General features: G+C 53.6%; 1 protein-coding gene and 1 long non-coding RNA gene across 5 annotated transcripts in view; both read left to right on the top strand.

Annotated features, from left to right (window-relative positions):
- The window catches only part of CEP43 (centrosomal protein 43), a 41275-nt gene extending 16458 nt beyond the window's left edge, over positions 1–24817 (top strand). The window contains exons 7-14 of one of the 4 annotated variants that reach the window (XR_016233526.1): positions 742–801; positions 8638–8864; positions 11195–11307; positions 13278–13346; positions 13837–13881; positions 17268–17307; positions 18401–18497; positions 22878–24817. Coding sequence is in view for 2 of the 4 variants with exons in the window: in XM_070074587.2 (XP_069930688.1) it covers positions 742–801; positions 8638–8864; positions 11195–11307; positions 13278–13346; positions 17268–17307; positions 18401–18497; positions 22878–22952 (681 nt within the window). In the remaining 2 variants the exon portion in view is untranslated. The remainder of the gene's footprint in view (positions 1–741; positions 802–8637; positions 8865–11194; positions 11308–13277; positions 13347–13836; positions 13882–17267; positions 17308–18400; positions 18498–22877) is intronic. The other 3 variants (XR_016233527.1, XM_070074587.2, XM_070074588.2) reach the window with 3 other exon arrangements.
- Positions 2682–5202, top strand: LOC149126373 (uncharacterized). The gene is made up of 2 exons (XR_016233528.1): positions 2682–3643; positions 4607–5202. It is a non-coding gene; the product is annotated as an uncharacterized LOC149126373 (long non-coding RNA).
- Positions 24818–25071: the final 254 nt, after the last annotated feature.

Genomic DNA, 25071 nt, shown 5'->3' with positions numbered 1-25071 from the left:
GGGCATCGAACCCGGCTACTCCAGGGTGGGGCAGGGCATCCAACTGCGGGGATAAACACCTGCCCCAGGATTTTTATTTTTTAAGACCTATGAATGTTAAGTGTTTTAAGCGAGTTTGGAAATGCACCAGATTCTTGGAGAAGCCGTGATAATTTCTGGTGCTAGAGAACATTTGTCCTCCAGGGGGCACCACACCTCTGCCGCCTGTGTCATTTTCTGCAGTCTCCATTTCCCCAAGTGGCAGTGGCAACCGCAGAGACCCGCAAGGTCCTCTGTGAGGCGCGGTCCCCCGTAGTCCTCAGGGTGTGCACTCGGGAGTCCAGCACTTTCCCTGCCCTCGCTCTGCCTCTTCTCCCTGGTGGCTCCTCGGCCGCAGCTCCCAGAGGCGCTGGGGCCCTGACGCTGGGCAGACGCGGCCACAGCACGGTCTCCTCAGGAGCGCCTCCGTGAGGCAGCCTAGAGCGCAGCAAGCTAACGTGGTGTGCCAGAGTCTCACCCGAGACGCTGAGCAGGCGTAGGCTAGCCGCCAGTGCCTGTGGAAACCAGTCAGCCGTGAGTGGAGCCACTTTAGGAGTAGTTAATAAAGGACGCAGAAATGCAGGCTTGAAGGGGAGCATGTAAATTAGATCTTCCATTTTTAAGAAATTTTCTGATAGGAATCTTTACTGGTTTGTTAATGAGTTAGTTTATTTTTAAAGACTTGTACGCTTTGGTAAAATGTCCTTTTATTCTCGTGCTCAGATACCAAGGTATAAAGGACAAGGTAAGAAGAAGACAAGCGGGCAGAAGGCTGGTGACCAGGTAACAATGGAGGAGCCAGGGAAAGCAGCCTGTGCTGAGACCCCTGTGACCCGCGAGTCCTGGGCCCCCGCAGGCCCAGCTGTACCTCTCCGTGCAGTGTCACCTCTGACCCGTGCCGAGGATTGATGGTCCCATGAAACAGACATGATGTGTCAGTTTTTATCCAGGGGAAATCCTAGTGTCAGATTTTAAAACTGTGCTCTCAGTTTTAATTAGAAAATTCCTGTTTTGTTGGCAATATCTATTTTCCTTTTAAATGGATGATAATGCACATACTAGCAAGCTTTTTATCCGAGAAAAATATCAAACTGTTTTTTGGAGAAGTTGGGATTGTTCCTCAGAGGTTAAACTTGGTTTCCTTCCGGCGTCTGTATTCTGCCACAGCCCAGGCCGCGGCACCCCGCTGGCCTTCACCCTGCCACCCCTCGCAGCACACAGCACAGTGGTCAGGCCCCGGCTGCTTTTTCTTCCTCCCCTAAAGATCAAATTTGACTAAATCTACTAAATTTTAATAGATTAGATGCTTTTAAAACTTAAGTATTAGAAGTCTTAGAAACATTATCGGTAGGATTTTTGCGTCTGTTTAGAATAAAACATTTAATTTTTGTGAGATTCAGTTAGTGCTGTGTTGAACCTTGGCTTGTCTCTAGATTTTTTTTCACTAAATTGAAAACTTTAAAAATTAAAGACTTTAAGAGATGTACTGGTTGTATTAGCCAGCTTCAGTGCTAGTAACTTCAGAGGTAAATTCCTGTTACCGTCTGTGCTGTTCCTTATGAATGAGAAGACGTAAGACGCCGCCCGGGGCGTTGGCACGTGAAAGCCGTGTACTCGTGCCGGGCAGCACACGTCTCATGTGGCCCTCGCCCACGGAGACCAGCTTCAGAAAGCAAGCCAAGAATATAAAAGTTTGTTTTTTATAGATGCTTTAATCTCTTTCTTTGAGTTTTTTGAAACTTAAAAAGCATATTTCATAATACTAAATGTTTATTTATTTAAATGTTATTGGTGTCATGGACCCTAAAGAAGTTAAACATTTGAAGGAAGTTCATGCATAGAGCCAAAGTGCCCTAAGAGACAGCTCCCGCTCTGCGTCGTGTGACGTGGCTGGGGTGGGCCCACCTCAGTCTGCACTGTAGCTTGGACGGGGCCTCCTGCTCCCGGGACTTGGGGGTTGAGAGTCTGGATGGGCCCATGTCCTGGAGGGCGTTCTGTGCGTCCAGTCCCTTCCGCTCTGTTGTTCCTGAGCCCTGGACTTCCTCGCTCATTTGAAGCCTTTGCCCTGTAGCCCTGGTGGTTTCTGGGTGGCCTCGGGGAGGCTGTGTTGCGTCCGGAATTGCCGGTTTGTAGCCTTAGCAAAGCCCTCTGTCTGCTTCACCGTGTGCATGCAGCAGCTTCCCAGCACCTTAACATCCGTAACACCTGAGCGTGTCAAGCTGTGTGTGCTCGTGTGTGTTGTCAGAGCAGGACGCCGGAGCCGGGCTCTCAGGAGGTGGGACCCCGCCTGTCATGCAGACATGGACCGGTGGCCAGGGAGGGCCAGGGGTGCAGGGGGCTTCACCAGAGGCAGGAGGCCAGTGTGCTGCTCACCACTGAGCTCTGGAGCCCGAGCCAGGAGCGCTGAGTGCTTCTCAGTGTTTGTAAAGATCTTCATCTGCTGCGTCATTCCTCCCGTGGCTGCACCTGCCAGAGCTGGGCGGGGCCAGGCCTCAGCCAGGAGCCAGGAGCTTCTAGGGCTCTCCCACATGGGTGGCAGTGGCTCAAACACAGGGGCCATCTTCTGCTGCTATTCCAGGCTCAGTAGCAGGGAGCTGGATCGAAGTGGAGCAGCTGGGACTTGAACTGGAGCCCATATGAAATGCCAGTGTTGCAGGCAGTGGCTTTTTTTTTTTTTTTTAAGTTGTATTTATTTATTTGAAAGTTGGAGTTACAGAGAGCGGAGAGGCAGAGGGAGAGAGAGAGAGAGGTCTTCTATCTACTAGTTCACTCCTCAATTGGCTGCAGCAGCTGGAGGAGCTGCATGGATCTGAAGCCAGGAGCTTCCTCCAGGTCTCCCACGTGGGTGCAGGGGCCCAAGGACTTGGGCCACCTTCCACTGCTTTCCCAGGCCACAGCAGAGAGCTGGATCGGAAGGGAGAAGCCAGGACTTGAACTGGCTCTCATATAGGGTGCCGGCACTGCAGGTGGTAGCTTTACCCACTGTGCCACAGTGCCAGCCCCCAAGACATTTCTTTAATATACATTAAGAATTTGGAAGTGTATATATATTAACACTTTTCTCAGATATCATCTGTGGTCATTTATTTCGTTGTGTACCATTTTGTTGTAACATTGTCCTAATTGTCTAAAAATTACAGCCACCTTTTGGTGGTATCTTCTACTCAGTTTTCCCAAGTAAGTGGTAAAAACCTTAAATATTACATGTCTTTTGTGTTTGATATAGAGTCAGATGCTTTTTAATCACCATGTTGAATTAATATTTAAAGTTTTTTGTTTTTTTTTTTAATTTGAAAGGCAAAGTTACAAAGGGAGAGGAAGAGATCCATCTTCCATCTGATAGTTCACTCCTCAAATGGCCACAATGGCTGGGACTGGGCCAGGCTAAAGCCAGGAGCCAGAAATGTCTTCCAAGTCTGCTACATGGGTCCAGGGCCCCAAGCAGAGGGGCCATCTTCTGCTGCTTTCCCAGGCTGTAGAAGGGAGCTGGATCAGAAGTGGAGCAGCCAGGACTAGAACCGTCTCCCATGTAGGATGGCAGCGTTGCGGTGGTGGCTTAACCTATTATGCTACGACGCCAGCCCTGTAAGTCTTTTCTTTCGGGGCCAGTGCCGTGGCACAATAGGTTAATCCTCCACCTGTGGTGCCAGCATCCCATATGGGTGCCGGTTCAATTCCTGGCTGCTCCTCTTCCAATCCAGCTCTCTGCTGTGGCCTGGGAAAGCAGCAGAAGATGGCTCAAGTGCTTGGGCCCCTGCACCCACATGGGAGACCAGAAAGAAGCTCCTTTGGATCGGCACAGCTCTGGCTGTTGAGGCCATTTGGGGAGTGATCCAACGGAAAGAAGACCTCTCTCTGTGTCTCTCCCTTTCACTGTCTGTAACTCTACCTCTCAAATAAATAAATCAATAATAAAATCTTTAAAAAGAGTCTTTTCTATTATCAATTTTCTGATGTTTTAAAATTAATGTGTACTGAGGTACTCATTGCTTTGAATTCTTAAAAATATAGCATTTCTTAATGCATTGTTCCTTGTTTTCACAATTCTAGGATAAGCCCAGGTTTGTGTTCATTTAGTGCAGTGATGATGGTCACATTTTGTGTGGGAAGGTATTTTAAAAGATTGGTGTAAAAGGCCTGTTATCAGAAAATTATGCATAAATTTCAATGTTTTTTTGCACCAAAATTTATGTTTTAATTCCATTTTTCTAAATTCTTTTTGAAGTACCTTGGGTATTTCTGGGGTGTTTGCTTTTTGTGTCTTTTGAGTTTACTTCAGGGTTTTTCGAATGCCAAGTATTCTCATTCCTACCACATGGTCCAGCACTTCCTGCCTTCCTGGGCAGCCATTGGCCCCAGTCTGCTGTGCTAGAATTGGCCATCGGCTCCTGCGGGCTGCTCCCGGCTGGACAGGGCAGAGGCACAGGGTGCGGCAGAGCGGCAGTGCTCAGGGTCACCTCAGGGCTTGTCACCCAGAGACCTTGTCCTGTCCTGTGTCTGAGGAATTGGTTGGTTCTCTAGAATCTGGCTCTTTAGAGAAGTTGAAATGTTTGTGGGTTCTATAATTCTACAGTATTTACTTTTCTAGGTGAGCAAGTTAAACTTCTTAAATGTGTATGTCATAATTAGCAAAAATCCCTTTTCTTAATACTTCATAAAGTGGTAGGCGAGAAACTGCCCTTGGCAGGCTGGGGCGGGAGAAGGGCTGGCTGGAGAGGCGTGGCTGGGAAAGAGCAGGAAGTACTGGGGACATTCTGAACACGTCAGAGCTGGCGCCTTTCTCTGGCTTGGATGTTTCCTCTGCTGTGAACAGTGCAGATTGCTTAGGAAAAACAAACTTCTTTTTCCAGGTTCTTCAGAAATTCTAGGGGCGGGTATGAGGCGCAGCACTTGGATGCCCATCTCTGTATCCGAGTGCAGTGCTGGTTGATCTGATCCAGCTTCCTGCTCATGCGCGCTCTGGAGGGCAGCGGTGATGGCTCAGGATGGAGCTCCAGGCTCCTGGTCTCGGCCTGGCCCAGCCTCGCTGTTGTGGGCATTTGGGAAAAGAACCAGCAGATGGAAGATTTCTCTCCTGTCTTCTCCCTCTGCATGCACTCGCTTGTTCTCTCTCTGCCTTTCTTTCTTTCTTTTCTCTCTTTCTTCTCTCTCTTTGCTTTTCAAATAAAGTGCAAAAGTATTTAGGAGACATTCTAGTGACAGTTCCATTTTTGGCTACTAGAAAGTTAGTAATGTTTTCTACTGTGAAACTTCTAATGCTGCTTTGTGTTCATCTGGAGGTGGCTGAGTTCTTGGTCCCATGTATGGTATTAGAAAATAAGCATTAAAGCTGTCTTACAGCTTCAGTTCCCATAAAGCTTGTTAGTCTTGAACTCTACTTAGGGATTGATGACTGTTGTAGTGGCTGCGAAAGAGACAAAGCCTACGCTGTAGCTACGAGAAGTGACTATCCCCACGGCTACCATAGCAGGGAGAGGCGGTAGTTATGAGAAATGACTGTCTCCATGGCTACCACAACAGGGAGAGGCTGTAGCTACGAGAAATGACTGTCTCCATGGCTACCACAACAGGGAGAGGCTGTAGCTACGAGAAATGACTGTCTCCATGGCTACTGTAACAGGGAGAGGCTGTAGTTACGAGAAATGACTGTCCCCATGGCTACCCTAACAGGGAGAGGCTGTAGCCAAGAAGTGACTGTCTCCATGGCTTCCATAACAGGGAGAGGCTGTAGTTACGAGAAATGACTGTCCCCATGGCTGCCCTAACAGGGAGAGGCTGTAGCTACAAGAAGTGACTGTCTCCATGGCTTCCATAACAGGGAGAGGCTGTAGTTACGAGAAATGACTGTCCCCATGGCTACCCTAACAGGGAGAGGCTGTAGCTACAAGAAGTGACTGTCTCCATGGCTTCCGTAACAGGGAGAGGCTGTAGTTACGAGAAATGACTGTCCCCATGGCTACCCTAACAGGGAGAGGCTGTAGCTACAAGAAGTGACTGTCTCCATGGCTTCCGTAACAGGGAGAGGCTGTAGTTACGAGAAATGACTGTCCCCATGGCTGCCCTAACAGGGAGAGGCTGTAGCTACAAGAAGTGACTGTCTCCACGGCTACCGTAACAGGGAGAAGCTGTAGTTAAGAGAAATGACTGTCCCCATGGCTACCCTAACAGGGAGAGGCTGTAGCTACAAGAAGTGACTGTCTCCACGGCTACCGTAACAGGGAGAGGCTGAGAGGCTTAAACCGACAGAAGTCCTCTGTCACTGTTGTCGAGGCTCAGAAGTTGGACGTGGGGGTGTCTGCCTGGCTCCTGCTGGTTGCCAACAGTCCAGCTTGTAGGTGGAGCCCTCAGCCTGCTTGCGTGTTCACGTGTGCTCTCCCTGGGTGCCTTCCCCTTCCTGTGCAGTGCCAGCCAGCGGACTCCACACTGCCTCCCCGTGGCCACATCTGCGGGGTCCTCCCTCCAGGTGGAGAATGTTGTTAGAAGATTGTCAAGTTTCTGCTTCTTTGAAAATACCGGATACTGTCTGAAAGGATGATGATTTGGTGTTTGTTGTTCTGGATAACCGCTTATAATGAGTAATTTTCTTACATTAGTAGCACATGGGCTGTACAGCGCTCAGCAGACCTAAAACTGTAGTAAGTGTCTCGAGTCTCACCAGTTAACGAAGGCTTTGAACCAGCGTGAAGATTGGGGCCCACGCTGTGTAGCCTGTGATGCTGCATCGCTGTGAGTGCCAGTTCCTGTCCCGGCTCCTCCACTTCCATGCCTGGAAAGCAGTGGAAGGTGGCTCCGGTGTTCGGGCCCCTGCCACCCACCTGGGAGGCTGCTGGCCCCTGGCTTCAGCCTGGCTCCGCCCTGGCCGTTGCAGCCATCTGGGGAGTGAACCAGCAGGTGGAAGAGCTCTCTCCCTCTCTCTCTGGAGCTCTGACTTTCAAGTGAATAAACCTTCCCACAGAAGGAGAAAGGAAATGTGAACACGTCTCAGGTAGTGCACTTTGTGCACACACGAGAAGTGGAGCAGGGCCTGGAGAGCGCCCCTGCCACCCCTGCTCCCGTGGTCACTGCCTCTGGTCTCCCCTGCCGACCAGCCCTCCCCCCAGCCCTTCGCCCCGTCCACCCCTTCTCCCTCCCACCCATCGAGCCCCCCAATCCAGTCCTCCCCCCCACCCCATCCAGTCCTTCTTTCTTAATCCTTTTGGTTTGAAATATACTAATGTCGTCCACTCTTCAGGAAACTGAGGCCTAAGGAACTGACCTGTGTGAGGTTCTGCAGTTTATAGTTCAGTGGGGCTACACCAGGTTTCTTGTTTCAGGAGCTAGATCTACAGGTGTTTCACACAGCAGCGCTCTCTTTAGCGTGGAAGGCTGAAGCTTGGCCAGTAGCCGCTTCGTGTAGATCAGCCTACTAGTGCAATGTGACAATGGACCCTGGAACCAAGCTGTGGCTGATACTGACCCCGGTGTAGCTGGGCACCGTGACAAGTGACGGGTCTCTGTTTCCTTTTTATATCCACAGTGAAAACAGCCTAGCCCATGCCAGAGGGTTGTTTTGAGGGTTAAATGAGGTGTCGATAGAGACACATTTGAATGCTGTCCGACAGTGGTAGCTGCTTTTATTACTACTAGCATTATGTTGTGTTTGTTACAATTCATACAACATGTCTGAAAGTCACAAGAACTCTGGTCAAGAAGAGAAGGTGAAGGTCGGGGCTGACGGGGCGTCCGCCTGGGCCGGCAGGGATGGTCGGGGCTGACGGAGCGTCCGCCTGGGCCGGCAGGGATGGTCGGGGCTGACGGGGCGTCCGCCTGGGCCGGCAGGGATGGTTGGGGCTGACGGGGCGTCCGCCTGGGCCGGCAGGGATGGTCGGGGCGGGGCTGACGGGGCGTCCGCCTGGGCCGGCAGGGATGGTCGGGGCGGGGCTGACGGGGCGTCCGCCTGGGCCGGCAGGGATGGTCGGGGCTGACGGGGCGTCCGCCTGGGCCGGCAGGGATGGTCGGGGCAGACGGGGCGTCCGCCTGGGCCGGCAGGGATGGTCGGGGCTGACGGGGCGTCCGCCTGGGCCGGCAGGAGTGCTTGAGAGCTTCTCACGTCAGCCATGGCACGAGGGGAATGTGTGTGCCCGGGTGTGCGTGAGCGGAGGGCCAGGGCGCCACGCTGGGAGCCACAGACAGGGCTGTCGGGGGCTGTCTTTGACTGGGTGTGACGCCAGCTGGACAACTGCTGCTCTCTGACGGTCACCTCGGCGCCTGGGTCATTTGTGTGAAAGACTCTTCCTTTTCTCCTGTAATAATGCCCTCTCCAATTTCAAGTTGAACATGTGTTAATTTAAGGTAAGTTAGGAAGCCATGACGTGTTAGTAGGAGGAATTGAGAGGCTGTTTACACAAGAGGTGCACATAGCAAGGGGAAGGGAATGGAATACGTTTTTCTCTTCTTTGGAAGTTGGCCATGTTTGGAAGCTTGGGGATGAAGTAAAAAAAAAAAAAATGACAGGATTGCCCTGAGTTTGTGACGGTTTACGCTGTTGCAGGCTGCGCACACACGTGTGTGCTGCACACACACACACACACGGGACTTCTTCAGGGTCCCCTCAGCAGACCTCTCTGTCCGTCCCTCCAGAAGGCCAGCGGCGAGGCCAGTCAGAGCGACACGAGCGCCGCCTCGTCGGAGCTGAGGAGCAGGGGCAGTCCTCACCTGCTGCCCCAGGAAGCCACAGTCGGGGCGCTCCTGAGCCCCAGAACCGCGGAGGGCGCAGATGGAGCCGGCCCCTGTGCGGATGCAGACGACCTGGAAGGGGACTCTTTCTTTGACGACCCTATTCCTGGGCCCGAGAAAACGTACGGCTGGTGAGCAGCGTTTCTGGACTATCAGCCCGGAGATTTCAGATGCAGTTTCCGAGTGTTTTAATTTTATGGTTAAAAAATAATGACCCACCAGTGGTTCTATAATTGCCAAACCCATAAATCTGATTTTTTTTAAAGTTTATTACGTTGTAAAGCAACCCCAGGTTTGGCCTGGGATTGGTCAGTCGTTAAGGACAGGACTTGGCAGAGCAGTGGGGATTCCTGCCCTCAGTAAGCTCCCCCGCGTGGAGAGTCAGCCCCTCAGTGAGAGGCACACCCGTGTGCTGGGTGAGGGAGGGGGAGGGCAGGACAGTCCTGGGGACCAGGCGAAGTGGTGTGGGGGGGGTTTCCAAAGATGGAGGAGGTCCCCAAGAAATGGACCTCGCAGCACCTGGAGGCCGGGGAGGTGTGAGGGAGGGGGAGAGAGAGGGAGGGAGGCTGGACGGGGCCAGGGAGGTGTGAGAGAGAGGGAGGGAGGGAGGGAGGGAGGCTGGACAGGGCCAGGGAGATGTGGGAGGGAGGGAGGCTGGACAGGGCCAAGGAGGTGAGAGAGAGAGGGAGGGAGGGAGGGAGGCTGGACAGGGCCAGGGAGGGGGGAGGGAGGGAGGCTGGACAGGGCCAGGGAGATGTGAGAGAGAGAGGGAGGGAGGGAGGGAGGCTGGACAGGGCCAGGGAGGTGAGAGAGAGAGAGAGGGAGGGAGGGAGGGAGGGAGGCTGGACAAGGCCAGGGAGATGTGAGAGAGAGAGGGAGGGAGGGAGGGAGGCTGGACAGGGCCAGGGAGGTGAGAGAGAGAGAGAGGGAGGGAGGGAGGCTGGACAAGGCCAGGGAGGTGAGAGAGAGAGAGAGGGAGGGAGGGAGGGAGGCTGGACAGGGCCAGGGAGGTGTGAGAGAGGGGGAGAGAGGGAGGGAGGGAGGCTGGACAGGGCCAGGGAGGTGAGAGAGAGAGGGAGGGAGGGAGGCTGGATGGGGCCAGGGAGGTGAGAGAGAGAGAGGGAGGAGAGGCTGGAAGAGGCCCTGTGAACATGTGCTGGAAACCCCTCAGCAGGTTCAGCCATGGAGTTCAGGCTGCTTTGTTCGAATGGGGACAGGGATGCCTGGAAGGACTGGAGTGGGTCAGGAATTGTAGAGCGCGTTGGTTTTCTGATGAGTTTTGTGAGGGGTGCAGAGGTGGTGGCTGCAGGGTGGGATGTGGGACTGAATGGCTGTTAGCGTGCGAAGAGCACCGTGCGCACTGAGGTGCCGCTCCTGGGTTTTTTGTTAATTTTTAAGTTTTATTCATTTGAAAGAGTTAAAGAGAAAGAGGGGAGACAGAGATCTTCAGTCTGCGGGTTCACTCCCCAAACAGCCACAACAGCCGGAGCCGGGCCAGGCTGAAGCTTGGGGCCAGGAGCTTCGTCCAGGGCTCCCACAAGGGTGCAGGCCCAAGCACTGGGGCTGTCTTCTGCCTTCCCAGTGCGTTAGCAGGGAGCTGGATTGGAAGTCGAGCAGCCAGGACTCAAATTGGTGCCCAAATGGAATGTTAGCTCTGCAGGCTGTGGCTTAACCCATTACACTACAATGCTAGCCCTTAATGTCTTGTCGTAATTTGTTTTTTTAATTGGGAAGGCAGAAAGAGATAGATGGAGAGAGATCTTCTGTCTACTGGTTCACTCCCAAAATATCTTGAAAAGCCAGGGCTGGGCAGGCTGAAGCTGGGAGTCTGGAACTGTGTCTGGGTCTCCAAGCACTGAGCCGTCACCTGCTGCTTCGCAGGGTCTTTGCTCGTTAGCAGGAAGCGGAGTTGGGACCAGAGTAGCCAGTGCGTCAGTCAGGCTCCCCGGGCGGGCTGCAGGGTCTGAGGCAGTGGCTTCACTGTCCTCACGACGAGCGGAGTGGCCCCTGTCAGCAGGGCGAGACGTGTGCACCCGCTCCTTGGGTTCACAGCTGCGTGAGGCCAGAGGAGGAGGACTGGAGATGTGAGGGGTTAGAGGAGGTGTGGAAGGGGCTGTGGGGGCTGGGTTGCTGTGCAGTATCGGTAGCCCTCATGGTTGGCGCTGTCCGCTGAAGGGCACGTCCCCAGCTTGGCTGTTGGAGGCTTGCCAGTGGGCTCCTCTGTTCATGGCTGCCTTCCTGAGGGTGGGACAGGGCTCCTGAGATGTCTCCGGGAGGGCGGGCTGGAGCAGTCCGTGTGGCTGGGGAGAGGGAAGGAGCCGCCGAGAGCCGAGCTGCTCCTCCTGGCTGGCTCTGTGGGTCTGCGAGCGGTGTCAGCTGCAGGGCTCTGGGCTGAGGGCTGTGCCTTCCCTCGGTGGCAGGCGCTGAGACTGCCGTGTAACTGTCGCGTGCCTCTTGTCAGGAGAAGTGAAGCTAGGAGGCCAGTGGGCAGCCTGGCCCCCCTCTCAGACGCGCCCCCCGTGCGGAGTGGACTCAGCTCACTGGAGGGAGCCCCCTCCTTGAAAGACTCTGAGAGTGAGTATCTGTGTCAGGTGCGTTTCTCTACAGTGAAGTGGGATACGATGACTGAGGATTCTTTTCCTAGGAAAATCGTAATATAGCCCATAACTTTATCATTTCGATGTTTCCTGTTAAAATCTCGTGTGTTTTTGTTTTTTCAGAAGTGGTTGCATTCTCTGTATCGTTTTGCCTTTCCTTGTCCCATCAGGAGACTTCAGGCGGGGACTCCCAGTCAGTCTGTGAGCAGAGGGAAGGCCGCGGCTCTGCCGTGTGCTGCGCTGTTAAGTGAGGGTGTTAGCAGCATAGGCCTGTTCAGTGCACTTCTGGCTTCCGATTTTCACCCTGAGATGAGTTCAAGTCAAGGAATAGATATAATAATTTTTAAGTCATTTCTCGCACATTTAGAATTAATTGAGCTGAATTTAAGTTCAGTTATTTCTTGATTCATTTTGTAAAGATTTGATTTATTTGAGAGTTACGGAAAGAGAGAGGGAGAGAGACAGGTCTCCCGTCTGCTGGTTCACTCCCCAAAGGGCTGCGATGGTCGGAGCTGGGCCAGTCCAAAGCCAGAAGCCTGGAGCTTCTTCCAGGTCTCCCTTGTGGGTGCAGGGGCCTGAGGACTTGGGCCATCTTCTACTGCTTTCCCAGGCCACAGCAGAGAGCTGGATTGGAAGTGGAGCAGCCAGGACTTGAACCAGCGTCCATAGGGGATGGAGGCTTATCCTACTATGCCACAGTGCTGCCCCCTGGTTCAGTTATTTATAGAAATTTGTTCTGTGATGCCGCAGTAATCTTTATAGGAAGGTTGAATGAAGCAGTCGTCTGCCCTCAGGGACTGGGATCTCACATGTCTCTTAGGTTTACAGAAGTAGAGATGAGGAGGTAGACATGGAACAGCCAGACTCCTTCACCACGTCCCTTCCCCTCCCTCCTAAGTGTGGTGACAGTGCTGAGTTGAAAACAAACATGTAGGGGCTGGTGCTGTGGCATTGTGGGTAAAGCTACCGCCTGCAGTGCCAGCATCCCATATGGGCACCAGTTTGAGTCCTGGCTGCTCCACTTCCAGTCCTGCTGTGGCCTGGGAAAGCAGTGGAAGATGGCCAAGTCCTTGGGCCCCTGCACCTGTGTTGGAGACTTGGAGGAAGCTCCTGGCTCTGGCTTCACATTGGCGCAGCTCTGGCCATTGCAGCCATCTGGGCAGTGAACCAATGGATGGAAGACCTCTCTCGCTTTCTTTCTCTCTCTCTAACTCTTCTTTCAAATAAATAAATAAATCTTTAAAGAATGTAGATCTGCAGACCGACCTTGTGTGCTGTGTCACACCAGACAGGATGTGATTGGCAGTGTTTAGAGCATACATGTGCGTCTCTTGCAGGACTTTCCTGAAATAGATTGACTAGTATTTGCAGTGTTTTGCCTGATTGTGCAGTCCTTCCTAAGCTTTTGTCACCGTGGGGCTTGCAGCACACGAGAAGTGGTCTCCGGCTTCTCGTCAGCGTCTGGTAGCCAGAGTGTGCCAGAATGTGGCTCATGGCGCCGTCGCCATGCTCTTGTCTGTGGCTGTTGCCGCCTTCAGGAAAGAGGCCAGGCTGGCACGATGATGTCACTCTGACTGCACGTGACGTGGACAGGGTGTTGAGAACTGAGGACTAAGAGGTGAAAGTGACGAGAGGTCAGCTTGGTAGATGAAGTGCTGGATGAGTGGAAGCAAAGTCCAGAAGTCCCCAGGAAAAACAGCACTGATAAAGATAACCCCAGGCACAGGGCAGACTTCCGAGCTGCTGGTGAGCGCGACGTCTGCGTGGTGTGTGATCAGAAGGGAGGGCGTGCGTCCTGTGAGCGTCCTTAACCCGTCTGCGGGTTTTCCCTGACTCTGGGTTTCCTGCTCTGATGAAGGAGCCTCCTGCTGAAGGGAGGACGGGTGTGTGGGGGAGGCTGCGTTCTGAAAGTCACTTTAATCCTGGTCATTTTTTGTTTGTTTACAGGCAAGAGAGGAAGCGCGGTGCTGAAGGATCTGAAGCTAGTCAACGATAAAATGGGGTCCCTGGGATTAGGTAACCAGACTTCAGTTTCACTGCTGGCTGCTTGCACGTGATTGTTGTTGGGACAGAGTGAGTGACCCAGCCTGCACTGAGCCACGTGGTGCTGGGGACCGGGGCTGTAGGCTGCTGCAGAGGGGCTGTAGCAGCAGCTGAGACAGACCTGTCTCGCGTAGTTTAAATTCTAGAAGGGAAGACAGGTGTCACGCAGGGACCTACAGGTATTTTGAGTCTTACTGGTTTGGAGAGGGTGCTGGGTTGCCTTCACCTACCCCGGGCTTCCGGGAAAGCCTTCTGGGAGAATAACTTCTGTGCTGAGCCTGGTGTTGAGGAGGACCAGCCTCAAGACGAAGCAGGGAGATTTTGGTTCCGATTGGAAGAAGTCTGCATAGCAGAGCTGTTCTCTAGGTATTGGGAGCAGGGGATTGCCAGTCCAGGCCCAGCCCAGACCCAGGGAACTGAGTCTTAGAAAAGCCCTGAGGTGCTGTGTGCACTTCTGTTCTAGGAGGCAGAAGTCGCTGAGCCCGCCGTGGGGAATCATCCGTGTGAAGTACGAGTCCCCGTGTGACACTGCTGAACCCTGGGCTGCGTGTGCAGACCGTCCTCCTGCTTTCTGTTCTGTGCAGCCCCCGGCAGGCGTGACAGAGCCTACCCCAGCCCTGACCTGTTGCTGCCCCGGGGGACGTGCAGGGACGTCAGGGCTCTGCTCTGCGAGCCCTCAGCCTCCACAGGAAGAAGGCTGCGTCTGCTCTGCGCTCTTGGCCTTTACGTCAGCCGTCTAGAAACTGCCCCTCCCTCTGGAGAAGCTCCCCGCTAGTGCGAAGAGCTGGGGTCTGGAGTTGAGATCCAAGTGAACACTCGTGCGGTGGCTCTCGTGGACATGGACGGGTGGGGCAGGGAGGTGAACCGAGCTGCTGTTCTCCGCTCAGTTAGGGGAGCTCACAGCCCCACCTCAGTGTTTGCATTACGTCCACATACGTAAATCACAGCTCGCTGCCTGGCACGCTGGGGCCTGGTAAGTGCTGGGCGCTTTGTTACTGTGCTCCCGGCTGGCGGCCCGCTCCTTGTTCTGCACAAGCCTGGTGCCGAGGCTGTGTGCTCCGCTCTCAGTGCGCCTCTCCTGCCGGCTCTCAGAGCAGTCGCTTGTCTTCTCTGCCCCGCCGAGGGGTTATCTGCCACCTCCACGGGCATCCCTTGAGCTTACTCCAGATCCAAACTTGCCACAGCCGTCCCACCATCTGGGCTCGGTCTCCTCCTCTGCCATCTGATTGCACTTACGTGCAGCCGAAGGAGCTGCCGTGGCTGTTTCTTGGCCTCACCAGCTGGCCACCGCGTGGTTGGTTTCGTCAGAGCACTCCTGCTGTCTTCTCTCTGTGCCCTGCCTGACAGTGCCCGATTCGTGTCAAGCACTTGCAGCCCCTGCGCCTGCGAGGTGACCATTCCAGGGTGGAGAGCAGACCTGGAGTCGTCCCCACTCCCTCTTGTCTCCAGGGATCCTGATCCCTGCTGCACGTCTGAGCGTGGCGGTAGCAGCGGTTCTCTCCTCCGCCCCGTCCCAGCCTTGTCCTGCCTGGTTGCCCACAGCAGCCCTCTGGGGACTTGCTCCCTTCTCGCCTCTCCCTCCATGTTTCCTCGGGACATGGTTGAGTGTCCGTGGGAGAAGGACTTCTGACGCTGCTCCCTCTTCTCAACTCCTCTCTGCCCCCAACATCTTCCCTCCCCAAAAGATGGGTTGCCCTTGGCTGAAGTCTTGACCGTAGCCTGCCAGGCCTTGAATATTCCGGCCCCTGCCAGCCCCTGTGACGTCGTGCCCCTTGTTCTGTGGTTGGACTGGCTTCCTCACCACAGCCTCCCTGCTCCCAGGCTCTGTGCATGTGCCCCTGGAGCACGCTCCGCCCACACTGCGTGCCACTCGCGGCTTCTTGAGGTTTTGGTGCACTGCAGCCTGCGAGGGTTCATCCAGCTGTTCTAGGAGCGTCCAGTCCCTCCTCCCTTGTTGCCTCTTTCTGTGTGTTGGGCTGTTGCTCCCAGAGGCCATTGCTGTACCTGCAGGGACCCTGGTGGTCACTCTCGTATTTGATGACTAAATGAAGGAGTCACCTTGTTGGCTCCCGTCCGGGACCTGGGTCTGCTCAGCAGGACGCTGTGTGGAGCAGTTCAGTCCCATGCTCTGGGCAGCTTGGTGTCGAGCTAGGGTCTCCTCGTCTGCGTCTGCCCTCCTGGAGTTCCTGTGTGTCTTCCCTATGCGCTGATCTGCACTGGTAGACAGCCTCTCATGCCTCCAGGTCGTCAGCATCTGGCCCTCCGAGGATGGGGGAGAGGGACAGCGAGTCTGTCAGGGCCTTCCAGGACACTGAGAAACTGGTGGTGCCCCCTGTGGTCACTGCTGGTCAGAACCCAGCCGCAGACCCTGTCTGAGTAAGCGCTCCAGACACGGATCCTCCTGGGAGCCCATGCTTGGTGTGGATCTCGCCAGGGTTTAGAGCTGGGGACATGAGCAGGAAAGGGCCCCCGACTCCCCCTCGGCCACAGCGCCCTTCATGCAGGGCTGTGGGTTTGCATCTGCCACTGTCAGGCAGGTGTTCTGTGCTGTACTTCAAGCCTCTCTGTTCCTGGTGGTAAATACTTAGTGTACCGTGTTGGAAAGGCTCAGTAGCTGAAAGCAGGCGGCTGCAGGGGCTTGGTGATGCTGGACCCCTGAGAACCACGAGTGGCGATCACGTTATGTGAGTAGCTGCTCTTGAGAACCTGGGGTAGGGCGGGATGTGTTGTAGCCAGTAAACTGCCACCTGCAGTGCCGGCATCCCATGCGGGTGCCAGTCAGGTCCCGGCTGCTCCACTTCCAATCCAGCTCCCTGCTAATGCGACTGGGAAAGCAGCAAAAGCTGGGCCAAGTGTTGGGGCCCCTGCACCCACGTGGGAGACCTGGAAGAAGCTCCTGGCTCCTGGCTTCGGATCATCACAGCTCTGGCGATTCTGGCCAATTGGGGAGTGAACCAGCGGATGGAAGACCTCTGTGTCTCTCTCTGCCTCTCCTCTCTCTCTGCCTCTCCTCTCTGTGTAACTCTGACTTTGAAATGAATAAATCTTAAAAAAAAAAAAAAAAAAAAAAGATGGTGCAGACACTTAGAATTGTGTTTGTCATTTGCCTCCAGAGAATATAGCAAATTATTTTAGGGTTTTAGCACTTTTTTAAGGGTTTTTTTTGTTGTTTTGATTTTTACTTATTTGACAGAGTTATGGAGAGAGGGAGAGAGAGAGACCTTCCCACGTGGCTGCAGTGACTGGGACTGGGCTACCCAGAGCCGGATCCTCGTCTCCCACAGGGATGCAGGGACCCAAGCGCTTGGCCTTCTTCGCTGCTTTGCCAGGAACAGTAGTAGGGAGCTGAATAAAAGATGGAGCGGCCAGGACTCAAACTGGTGTTCGTATGGGATGCTGGCATTGTAGACAGTGGCTTAACCCTCTGTGTTAACCCGCTGTGCTTCGACACTGGCCACAGTGCTTCTTTGTAAATGATGTGGTGTCATTCTGCGATGAGAATTGGAAGGAAGTGTGTCTCTGTCGTGTGTGTGTGTGTGTAGGTGTGTGTATGTGTGTGTGCACCTTTGTGAATACCCTTATTTGAGAGGCAGAGACAGCTCACATCTGCTTGTCCACTCCCTCAGTTCCTGTGATGGCTGGGGCTGGGCCAGGGCGGAAGCTGGGAACTGGGAGCTGTCGGGCTCGCATGCGTGATGGGGGCACAGCCACTTGAGCCATCCCCACTGACCCCCAGGGTCTGCCTTAGTGGGAGGCTGGAGTGAGGAGCCAGGGCCTGGCATCAGATGTGGGACAGGAGCATCTTAACCAACGCCCACGCGGGAGTGTGTGTGGCTGTCGGTAAACCCTGAAGTGTGGCTGCACAAGTGTGACTTCTCTTCTCACCTTTATCAGGCGCTGGAGAGGATGACGACTATGTCGACGACTTTAATAGGTAAGAAAACAGTCGGCACATGTGTAAATATATAGATAGGTAAACTGCAAATACAGGCAAGTACGGCAGAATCATACCAGGGCTTATTTTAGTGCAGTTGAGTCTTTTGTTCATCTTGATTTGACATGAATAAAATACTGTATCTGGGAGCGTGTGTTTGCTTCCTATTAGAATATGGATGTTCGTATTGCATTCAGGAGACGTGGTAGGACCGGTCCCTGCAGACTGGGGTCCCGCAGCCACAGCCCGGAGCTGGGTTGTGAGTGCTTTCTCCTTGTTCTTCCCTCTCTGAGATGGGATTGTCAGCTATCATTGCAGATGGGGTTCCTTAGGATGTGTGTCACTTGATTTACAATCTGTGAGTTGGCTAATAATGGAGAAGTAATGTTGTGAATATAATTAAAACTTTAAATTCAGTGCCTGAAACTTGTTTAATTGATAGTTTTATTCTGATTGGAAATTTATATTTTTCAGCAGGACAGTTTACTTTTTTTGAGAGGAACTGTGATATAATTGGTGAAATTTTTCTTTAAAGATTTTATTTATTTGAAAGAGTTACATAGAGTGGTAGAGCCAGAGAGCGAGCGAGAGGTCTTCCATCTGCTGGTTTACTCCCCAAGTGACCGCAGTGGCCATAGCTGAGCTGATCCGAAGCCAGGAGCCAGGAGCTTCTTCTGGGTCCCCCACATGGGTGCAGGGCCCCAGGACTTGGGCCATCCTCTACTGCTTTTCCAGGCCACAGCAGAGAGCTGGATAGGAAGTGGAGCAGCCAGGACTGGTGCCCATATGGGGTGCCGGCGCTGCAGGCTGGGGCTTTAACCCGCTGCTGCACAGCACTGGCCCTGATTGGTGAAATGTTGAAATCTGTTTCTTGCCATCCTGTCCAGGGTCACCAGAATGAACCTTAGTTTTCTGTCTGTTTCTGTCCGCTTGCTGCGTGTTCTGAGAGTCACGTGAGAGGATGTTGACGTGAAATCACTGATAGTTCATGTGAGATTTAAGCGGTGAAAATCAGTATCTGAGAGCTTGAAGAATGGTGATCGTTCTCCTCAGATGTTTATTTTCGGAGTTTTTATTTTTGTTTTTCTCTTAGTACCAGCCATCGCTCAGAAAGAAGCGAGTTGAGTATCGGTGAAGAGATCGAAGAAGACCTCTCTGTGGAAATCGAGGACATCAACACCAGCGATAAAGTAGGTGTCACACCTTAGCGTGCCCTGCTGCTGTTGCTGCCTGCTTGTTGATTTACTTCCTGCAGAGCTTTAACAGTCCACACTGATGGTAGAAAAACAGTTGGCAGCTGTGGCCCGTTCATGGCAGCTGCTGGTGCAGGTGTGCAGGGAACGTGCCTTCTGTGCGGCTGGCTGTGGTCGTCACCCACCGCGGTGCCCAGGAGCGTCGGAGTGACAGATGCGGTTTAAGGGAGGCCACGACGGAGCAGGACTGGAGACCGAGTCACCCACTGATGTGCATGGGGTCAGTGTGGGCTGAAGCTGAGAGCAGAGGACAGTGTGGTCACTTCAGGGCCACTTGTGCCGTCGAGACAGGCAGGTCAGGGCTGAGCTAGGACCGCAGCCAGCAGGACAGCAGAGCGTGTTCTGGCATAGAATCAGGAGTTCTTACCTGAGGTCCAGATCTGACGTTTCTTGGATGACGAGCTGTGGCAGTCCCGGCTCCGTGTCTCCGTCTGCCTGAGCTGTCGGCAGAGCTCTGGTCATTGCCTCAGGGTGTGGGTGGCTCTGGCCAGAAGGTGGCTGCTGTCTGGAGAGTGGCTGAGGCCCAGGGTCAGCGTGGGTCCCCTGGGGAGGGCCTCCCCGAGAGGAGCAGTCTGCAGTGCATCCCCGTGGCCTGCGTTGCTGGGGTCTGCCTTTTATTTTTTTGAGAGGTAGAGTTACAGGCAGAGAGAGGAAGAGACAGATCTTCCATCCGCTGGTTCACTCCCCAAATGGCCACAACGGCCAGGGCTGGGCTGATCCAAAGCCAGGAGCTTCTTTTGGGTCTTCCAGTGGGTGCAGGGGCCCAAGCGCTTGGGCCTTTTTCCACTGCTTTCCCAAGCCATAGCAGACAGCTGGATTGGAAGAGGAGCAGCCAGGAGTCGAACTGGCACCCATATGGGATGCCGGTGTTGCAGATAGGGGCCTAACCTACTGTGCCACAGTGCTGGATGCACTGATTTTTTTAATGCTTATTTTATTTATTTTGAGGTGGGGAGAGAGAGAGAGAAAGGTGTCTTCTGTCTGCTGGTTCACCCGCCAAATGCTTCCGACATCCAGGGCTGGGCCAGGCTCAGCCAGTAGCCTGAAGCTCCATCTGAGTCTCCCTGTGTGGTGTCAGGCACTTGAGTCAGCATTTGCTGCCTCCCAGGATGCATTAGGAGGAAGCCAGACGGGAAGCGGGGTGGCTGAGACCCTCCAAAGTGGGGAATGGGCTTCTAAGTAGCAGCTAGCCCACTGCGCCACAGCTCCGGCCCCTGAATCATTGTCTTGATAACGTTAATGTGAAGTTCAAGTGTTAGCCAGGATAGAGGTAAGAATATGACACAGGAGACCCGGCATTCGTGACTGTCCAGCCCCACAGGTGAGCAGGTGAGTAGGCTCGGAGCAGCAGAGCCCGCAGTGCAGGTGGGCAGGGCAGGGCAGGGCCCGCAGTGCAGGTGAGCAGGTGAGGGCAGGGCCCGCAGTGCAGGTGGGCAGCGCAGGGCAGAGCCCGCAGTGCAGGTGGGCAGGGCAGGGCAGGGCAGGGCCCGCAGTGCAGGTGGGCAGGTGAGGGCAGGGCCCGCAGTGCAGGTGGGCAGGTGAGGGCAGAGCCCGCAGTGCAGGTGGGCAGGTGAGGGCAGAGCCCGCAGTGCAGGTGGGCAGGTGGGCAGGGGAGGGCAGCAGAGCCCCGGGCTCTCTGGGAAGGGTCTCTGCTGCGGGTCTGTGTCAAGCTTGCTCTCCCGGAGCTCCTGGTCGTCTCTTCAAGAGGTTCCGAGTTCCTCTTTGAGGCAGTTTCAGTTTGTGACGTGAACAGTGTGTTTTATAGTTTCCAAGATGACTGCTTTGCATCCTAATTCTAAAACTAGGGAAGCACCTTATCAGATAATAAAATGTCTTTATCAGATAGCGTTTACTTCTAGTTAGTGTTCATCCAGTTTCCTTTTTCGGTGACCACTTAAGTTAAACATTTTCTCTGGAAGTTTTTGGTTATTCTGGTGTTTTTGTTTTTTGTTTCTGGTTTTTTTTTTTTTTTTTTTTGTCCTAAATCTTTATCTGGTTTTTCCTATATCCACATTTACCTACAGCTACAAATTGGCAGTAATAGACTATGTGATGGTTTTGCAAATACAATGGAATACCCTACTGGTTTCATTCTTTAATAGTGATCAGAAAGGCCGGTGTTGTGGCGCAGTGGGTTAAGCCGTTTTCTGAAGCGCCGACACCTGACATGGACACCGGTTCAAGTCCCGGCTGCTCCACTTCTGACCAGCTCCCTGCTGTGGCCTGGGAAAGCAGTGGACAGTGGCCCAGGTGCTTGGGCACCCATGTGGGAGACCCCAGGTGAAGCTCCTGGGTCCTGGCTCTGGCCTGGCCCAGCCCCAGTGGTCGCATCCATTTGGGCAGTGAGCTGGCAGATAGGGAAGATCTCTCTCTCTCTCTCTGCCTTTGAAATAAAAGTCTCTTAAAAAAATAGTGATCAGAGGAGAAAGTGTAGTTGTAACGCGAGAATTTGTTCTACAACTTGCAGCCTTTTCTGGTATTTTCAGGTTTTTTTTCATAAACTGGATTTGGATTGCATGTATACAGATTTTAATTAAGATTGCTAATAGTCTTTTTAACAGGTCTTTTTATGCTAAAAACCAAGAGGGAAGGAATACTTACTGTTTAAAAAGATTTTACTCCTAGCTAACATTTTTCTGTTCTAAAGAGTAACAAAATGAGGAGGTAGAAGGGGAAAGGTGAATAGATACGTGAGAGAATACATCTCATACATTTTTTTTTTTTAAAGCCTAGGACACAATGTGTCCGCTGGTTCTTTTATTTATTTATTTATTTATTTATTTATTTAGACAGGCAGAGTGGACAGTGAGAGAGAGAAACAGAGAGAAAGGTCTTCCTTTGCCGTTGGTTCACCCTCCAAATGGCCGCTGCATCTGGCGCACTGCGCTGATCCGATGGCAGGAGCCAGGTGCTTCTCCTGGTCTCCCATGGGGTGCAGGGCCCAAGCACTTGGGCCATCCTTCACTGCACTCGTGGGCCACAGCAGAGAGCTGGCCTGGAAGGGGGGCAACCGGGACAGAATCTGGTGCCTCAATCGGGACTAGAATCCAGTGTGCTGGTGCCGCAAGGCGGAGGATTAGCCTAGTGAGCCACGGCGCCGGCCTTCATACAGTTTTTTTTAAAGAGAAATTGTTTAATACTTAAGGAGTTTTTATGTACTTAATTTGAAAGGTAGAATTAGGGGGAGACAAGAGACCTTCCGTCTGCTGGTTCACTCCGCAGATGGCAGCAAATGCTGGGGCTGAGCCAGGCCAAAGCCAGGAGCCTGGAGCTCTGTCCCTTGTGGGTGCAGGGCCCAAGCACGGGAGCAGGCCCAGGTGCAGCAGCAGGGAGCTGGATCAGAAGTGGAGCAGCCGGGACGTGAGCTGGCGCTCATCTGGGATGCCTGCATTTCAGGCAGCGGCACGCCTGCCCCGCCACAGCCCCGGCCCCTCATGGCTCCTGAGTTGGAGCTGTATTGTTTCTTGTGACTGGGGAGCCGAGGCGCTGGTGGACTTCTGAGAGGCTGCCTCGCAGCTACAGAGGGCAGCTGGAGGTGCTGCCTGCTCGAGTTGTGCAGCTGTGTCGCCTGGTGCAGCCCGAGGTGGTGGCTCATCGAGACGGATGGGTGCCCGTGGTCACCAGTGGGGCCCGCTGGGGGTGTTCTGTGTTGACCCACGCTTCTGTCCTTGCTGTGGAGGTCTTCCTTAGCCCGTTAGGCTGTCACACCTGTTCTTTGAGAAGCTTACAGAAATCAATGTGTGTATGTCCTAAGAAGGGTTAACTTTCTAGTTCTCCTCATGCATAGTTGAGACAGAAGCGGAGATCACTCATTGGTGTAGCACCTGTACCCGAGGCGTGCCAGGAGTCTGAGCCCCAGAGGCGTCCTGTCTGCCCCTCTGTCACCGTGGCTGCGGAGAAGCTGGCCCCCTGAGGCTTTGGCTTGCTCAGGTCTGGCGTTACTGTCGTGAGCTCGGCTGTTAGGGCCCTGCGTGAAAGCAGAGGAAGTAGTTCCTACCTGGGCGAATCACAGTTTCAGAGGGGGCCAGTCAGAGAGTGACTTCTGTGGCTAGGGTCCCAGCTGGGGCTTCGGCCAGGAGAGGTTCATGAAGTCTCCCACTACTCCCAGAGTCTTGGATTGAACCACAGGGACCCAGGATGTAACGAATGTAGAGCATGGAGCTCAGAGGGTAGCCCGATTTGTGGGTCGGGTCTCAGCACCTGAGTCTTTCCACCTGTTCTCTGAGGTGGAAGCAGTGAACAGCGCATGAAATGTTTAAATCATAGCCGTGCGCTTGAGTTCTGACCTTCACTCTCTTCTTTCTCTCAACAACGAAGCTGGAGGACCTCACGCAGGACCTGACTGTGTCCCAGCTGAGTGACGTTGCGGACTACCTGGAGGACGTGGCGTAGCCTCGAGGAAGGAAGCCCCTGACCTGAGGCCTGGACGCCCGCTGCAGGGTCTGCCCCGTGTGCCTTCGTTCAGAGACTGCAGATATTTTTGAAGTTAACTTTCCGGTTTACTAAACAAAATACTTCTACGTGAGCGCGTGTGTGGAGGGTTTCATACTCCTGATTTGGCTCTGGAAATCGAGCAGGAAGGGCAGCCCCGCAGTGTTGTGACCACCTTGGGGGGGGGGGGGGCCGTGAGCCGCAGGTGTACACAGCCCTGAGTGTGAGTGCGGGCGTAGCCGGCCCCAGGAGGCGGCTCCTACCAGCCGCCCGCCGAGTGTGTTTTGATAGTAGGGGCTCTGCACGTGGTTGGCAGAATGACTGAGTGAATCTCTAACACGGAAGCATATCGATGTAAGGTAAACTTGCTGTGTCGACTTCATTCTGTATTTCCTTCCATTTGGGAGGTTTGTTAGACCATTAAGGTTATATTAAAGTACTCTTGTGTGTGCTGTTTAGTTGTGCTTGTTTTAAAGAGAGAGAACTGTCAACAATAGCATTCGTAGTCGCTGTCCCGCCTGTGGTCCATGTCAGCAGCGTTAGTGATGGGTTAGAATCTGTTATCTGTAAGATGCCTTGACATTCAATACCAAAATGCATCTGAAACCAGTAAGTGGTGCTTTTATTTCAGATCTGTCAGTTGATTATATTAAATCCAAATTGGAATGGAATAGTAGTAATGGCCTAAGACCATGTTCAGTTTGACCGTCTTGATTTCACTGTACAAGTTCGTCCCAGCCTTTAGAAGTGGAGGTGTGACGGACTTCCCAGCAGCCCGTGCGCCTGTGATCAGACACTGACGTCTGTGATGCAGGCCGCACGACGGCAAAGCAGGTGGAGTGACGCAAGTGTCCTCATATAGATAAGGAAAGGTGTAACCGTGTCACACTTTCATATTTTTTAATTTCAATTAAATTATGGATTTTTATTAAGAGTTACCTTTTTTAATAAAAGGAGCAAATTAGGTGTAATTCTTTGGTCTCAGTGAGCAGACTTTGTGGCTGCAGGATGCCTGTTGTTCTCTTATGTTAGCCTCAACGTTGCAGGGACGTTTGTTGGGTCCTAAAATGTAGGGGGAATAAAAATGTGAGGGCGAAGGCTGTCCAGCCTCAGCGTCTGGTTCTGCCGTGGCGGTGACGCCGAGCTGTGAAGGCTGTCCAGAGTCAGGGTCTGGTTGTGCAGTGGCGGTGACGCCGAGCTGTGAAGGCTGTCCAGCGTCAGGGTCTGGTTGTGCAGTGGCAGTGAAGCCAAGCTGTAGCCGTCGAGAGGAAGGAGCACGGAGCGCGGCAGCCGGACGCTCCTGGCTGTGTCACCTGTCGCATGTACGCGGACAGCGCTGGGTACATCCTCTCGTCCACGGTCGCTTTCTGAGAGTGCTCTGTTCTGTCCTGGCTGCTATGATCTGGGTCAGCGGCGTGATTTATTTTTGTTTGATGGGTGCTAGATGTTAGTGGATTGGTTGGATAGCATAGCAGGAGATGGCCTTTAATTTGGGGGAACTGGGGAGAGCAGTGTGTGGAATTCATCTTTCTTGTCCTGCGCGCCCTGCTGCTGCTCCCTGGGCGGGGGGCACAGCAGCTGCAAGCGTCCTGTTGAATCGTGAACGACCTGGAGTCAGCGTGGAAGAGTTACTGCACCGCACTCTGATGGTCTGGCCGACGGGTGAGGTGACGGCGTTCCATGTCATTACTGTTCTCCTTTTGTTAGAAACCAGACACTGAAGCAGTCACCCCCAAAGCGCATTTTCTGGTGACCTGTATCACAGTGGAGTTTGGAAAACGCCAGGTCTTTGATAACTGCAAATGAATAAAAAGCGTTTCCTTGTTTCTGTTCTGTACCTCGTGTTCATTCGTGTGCCGTGAGAACCAGCGGCTGGCTGTGCCGATGCGGGCCGCACCCCACCACCTCTTACCTCCTGCCTGTGCCGGAGCCGAGCCGGCCCAGGCCACGCGGGACTCCACGGTGCTCCTCCGGGAGTGGGTGTCGGCTTTGCCGCTCCTTGTCCCATGACGGGAGCACGCAGGGCTGGCGTGTCGTCTTCGTGTGGAGGTGAGGCACACCCCTCGCCGCTGTCGGCTGC

Source organism: Oryctolagus cuniculus, chromosome 5, assembly GCF_051225735.1.
Source record: "Oryctolagus cuniculus isolate XC-2025 breed Fujian yellow rabbit chromosome 5, ASM5122573v1, whole genome shotgun sequence".
Taxonomy (NCBI): Eukaryota; Metazoa; Chordata; class Mammalia; order Lagomorpha; family Leporidae; genus Oryctolagus; species Oryctolagus cuniculus.
Note: the sequence above shows the minus strand (reverse complement) of the source record. Positions and strands in the feature narration are given on the sequence as shown.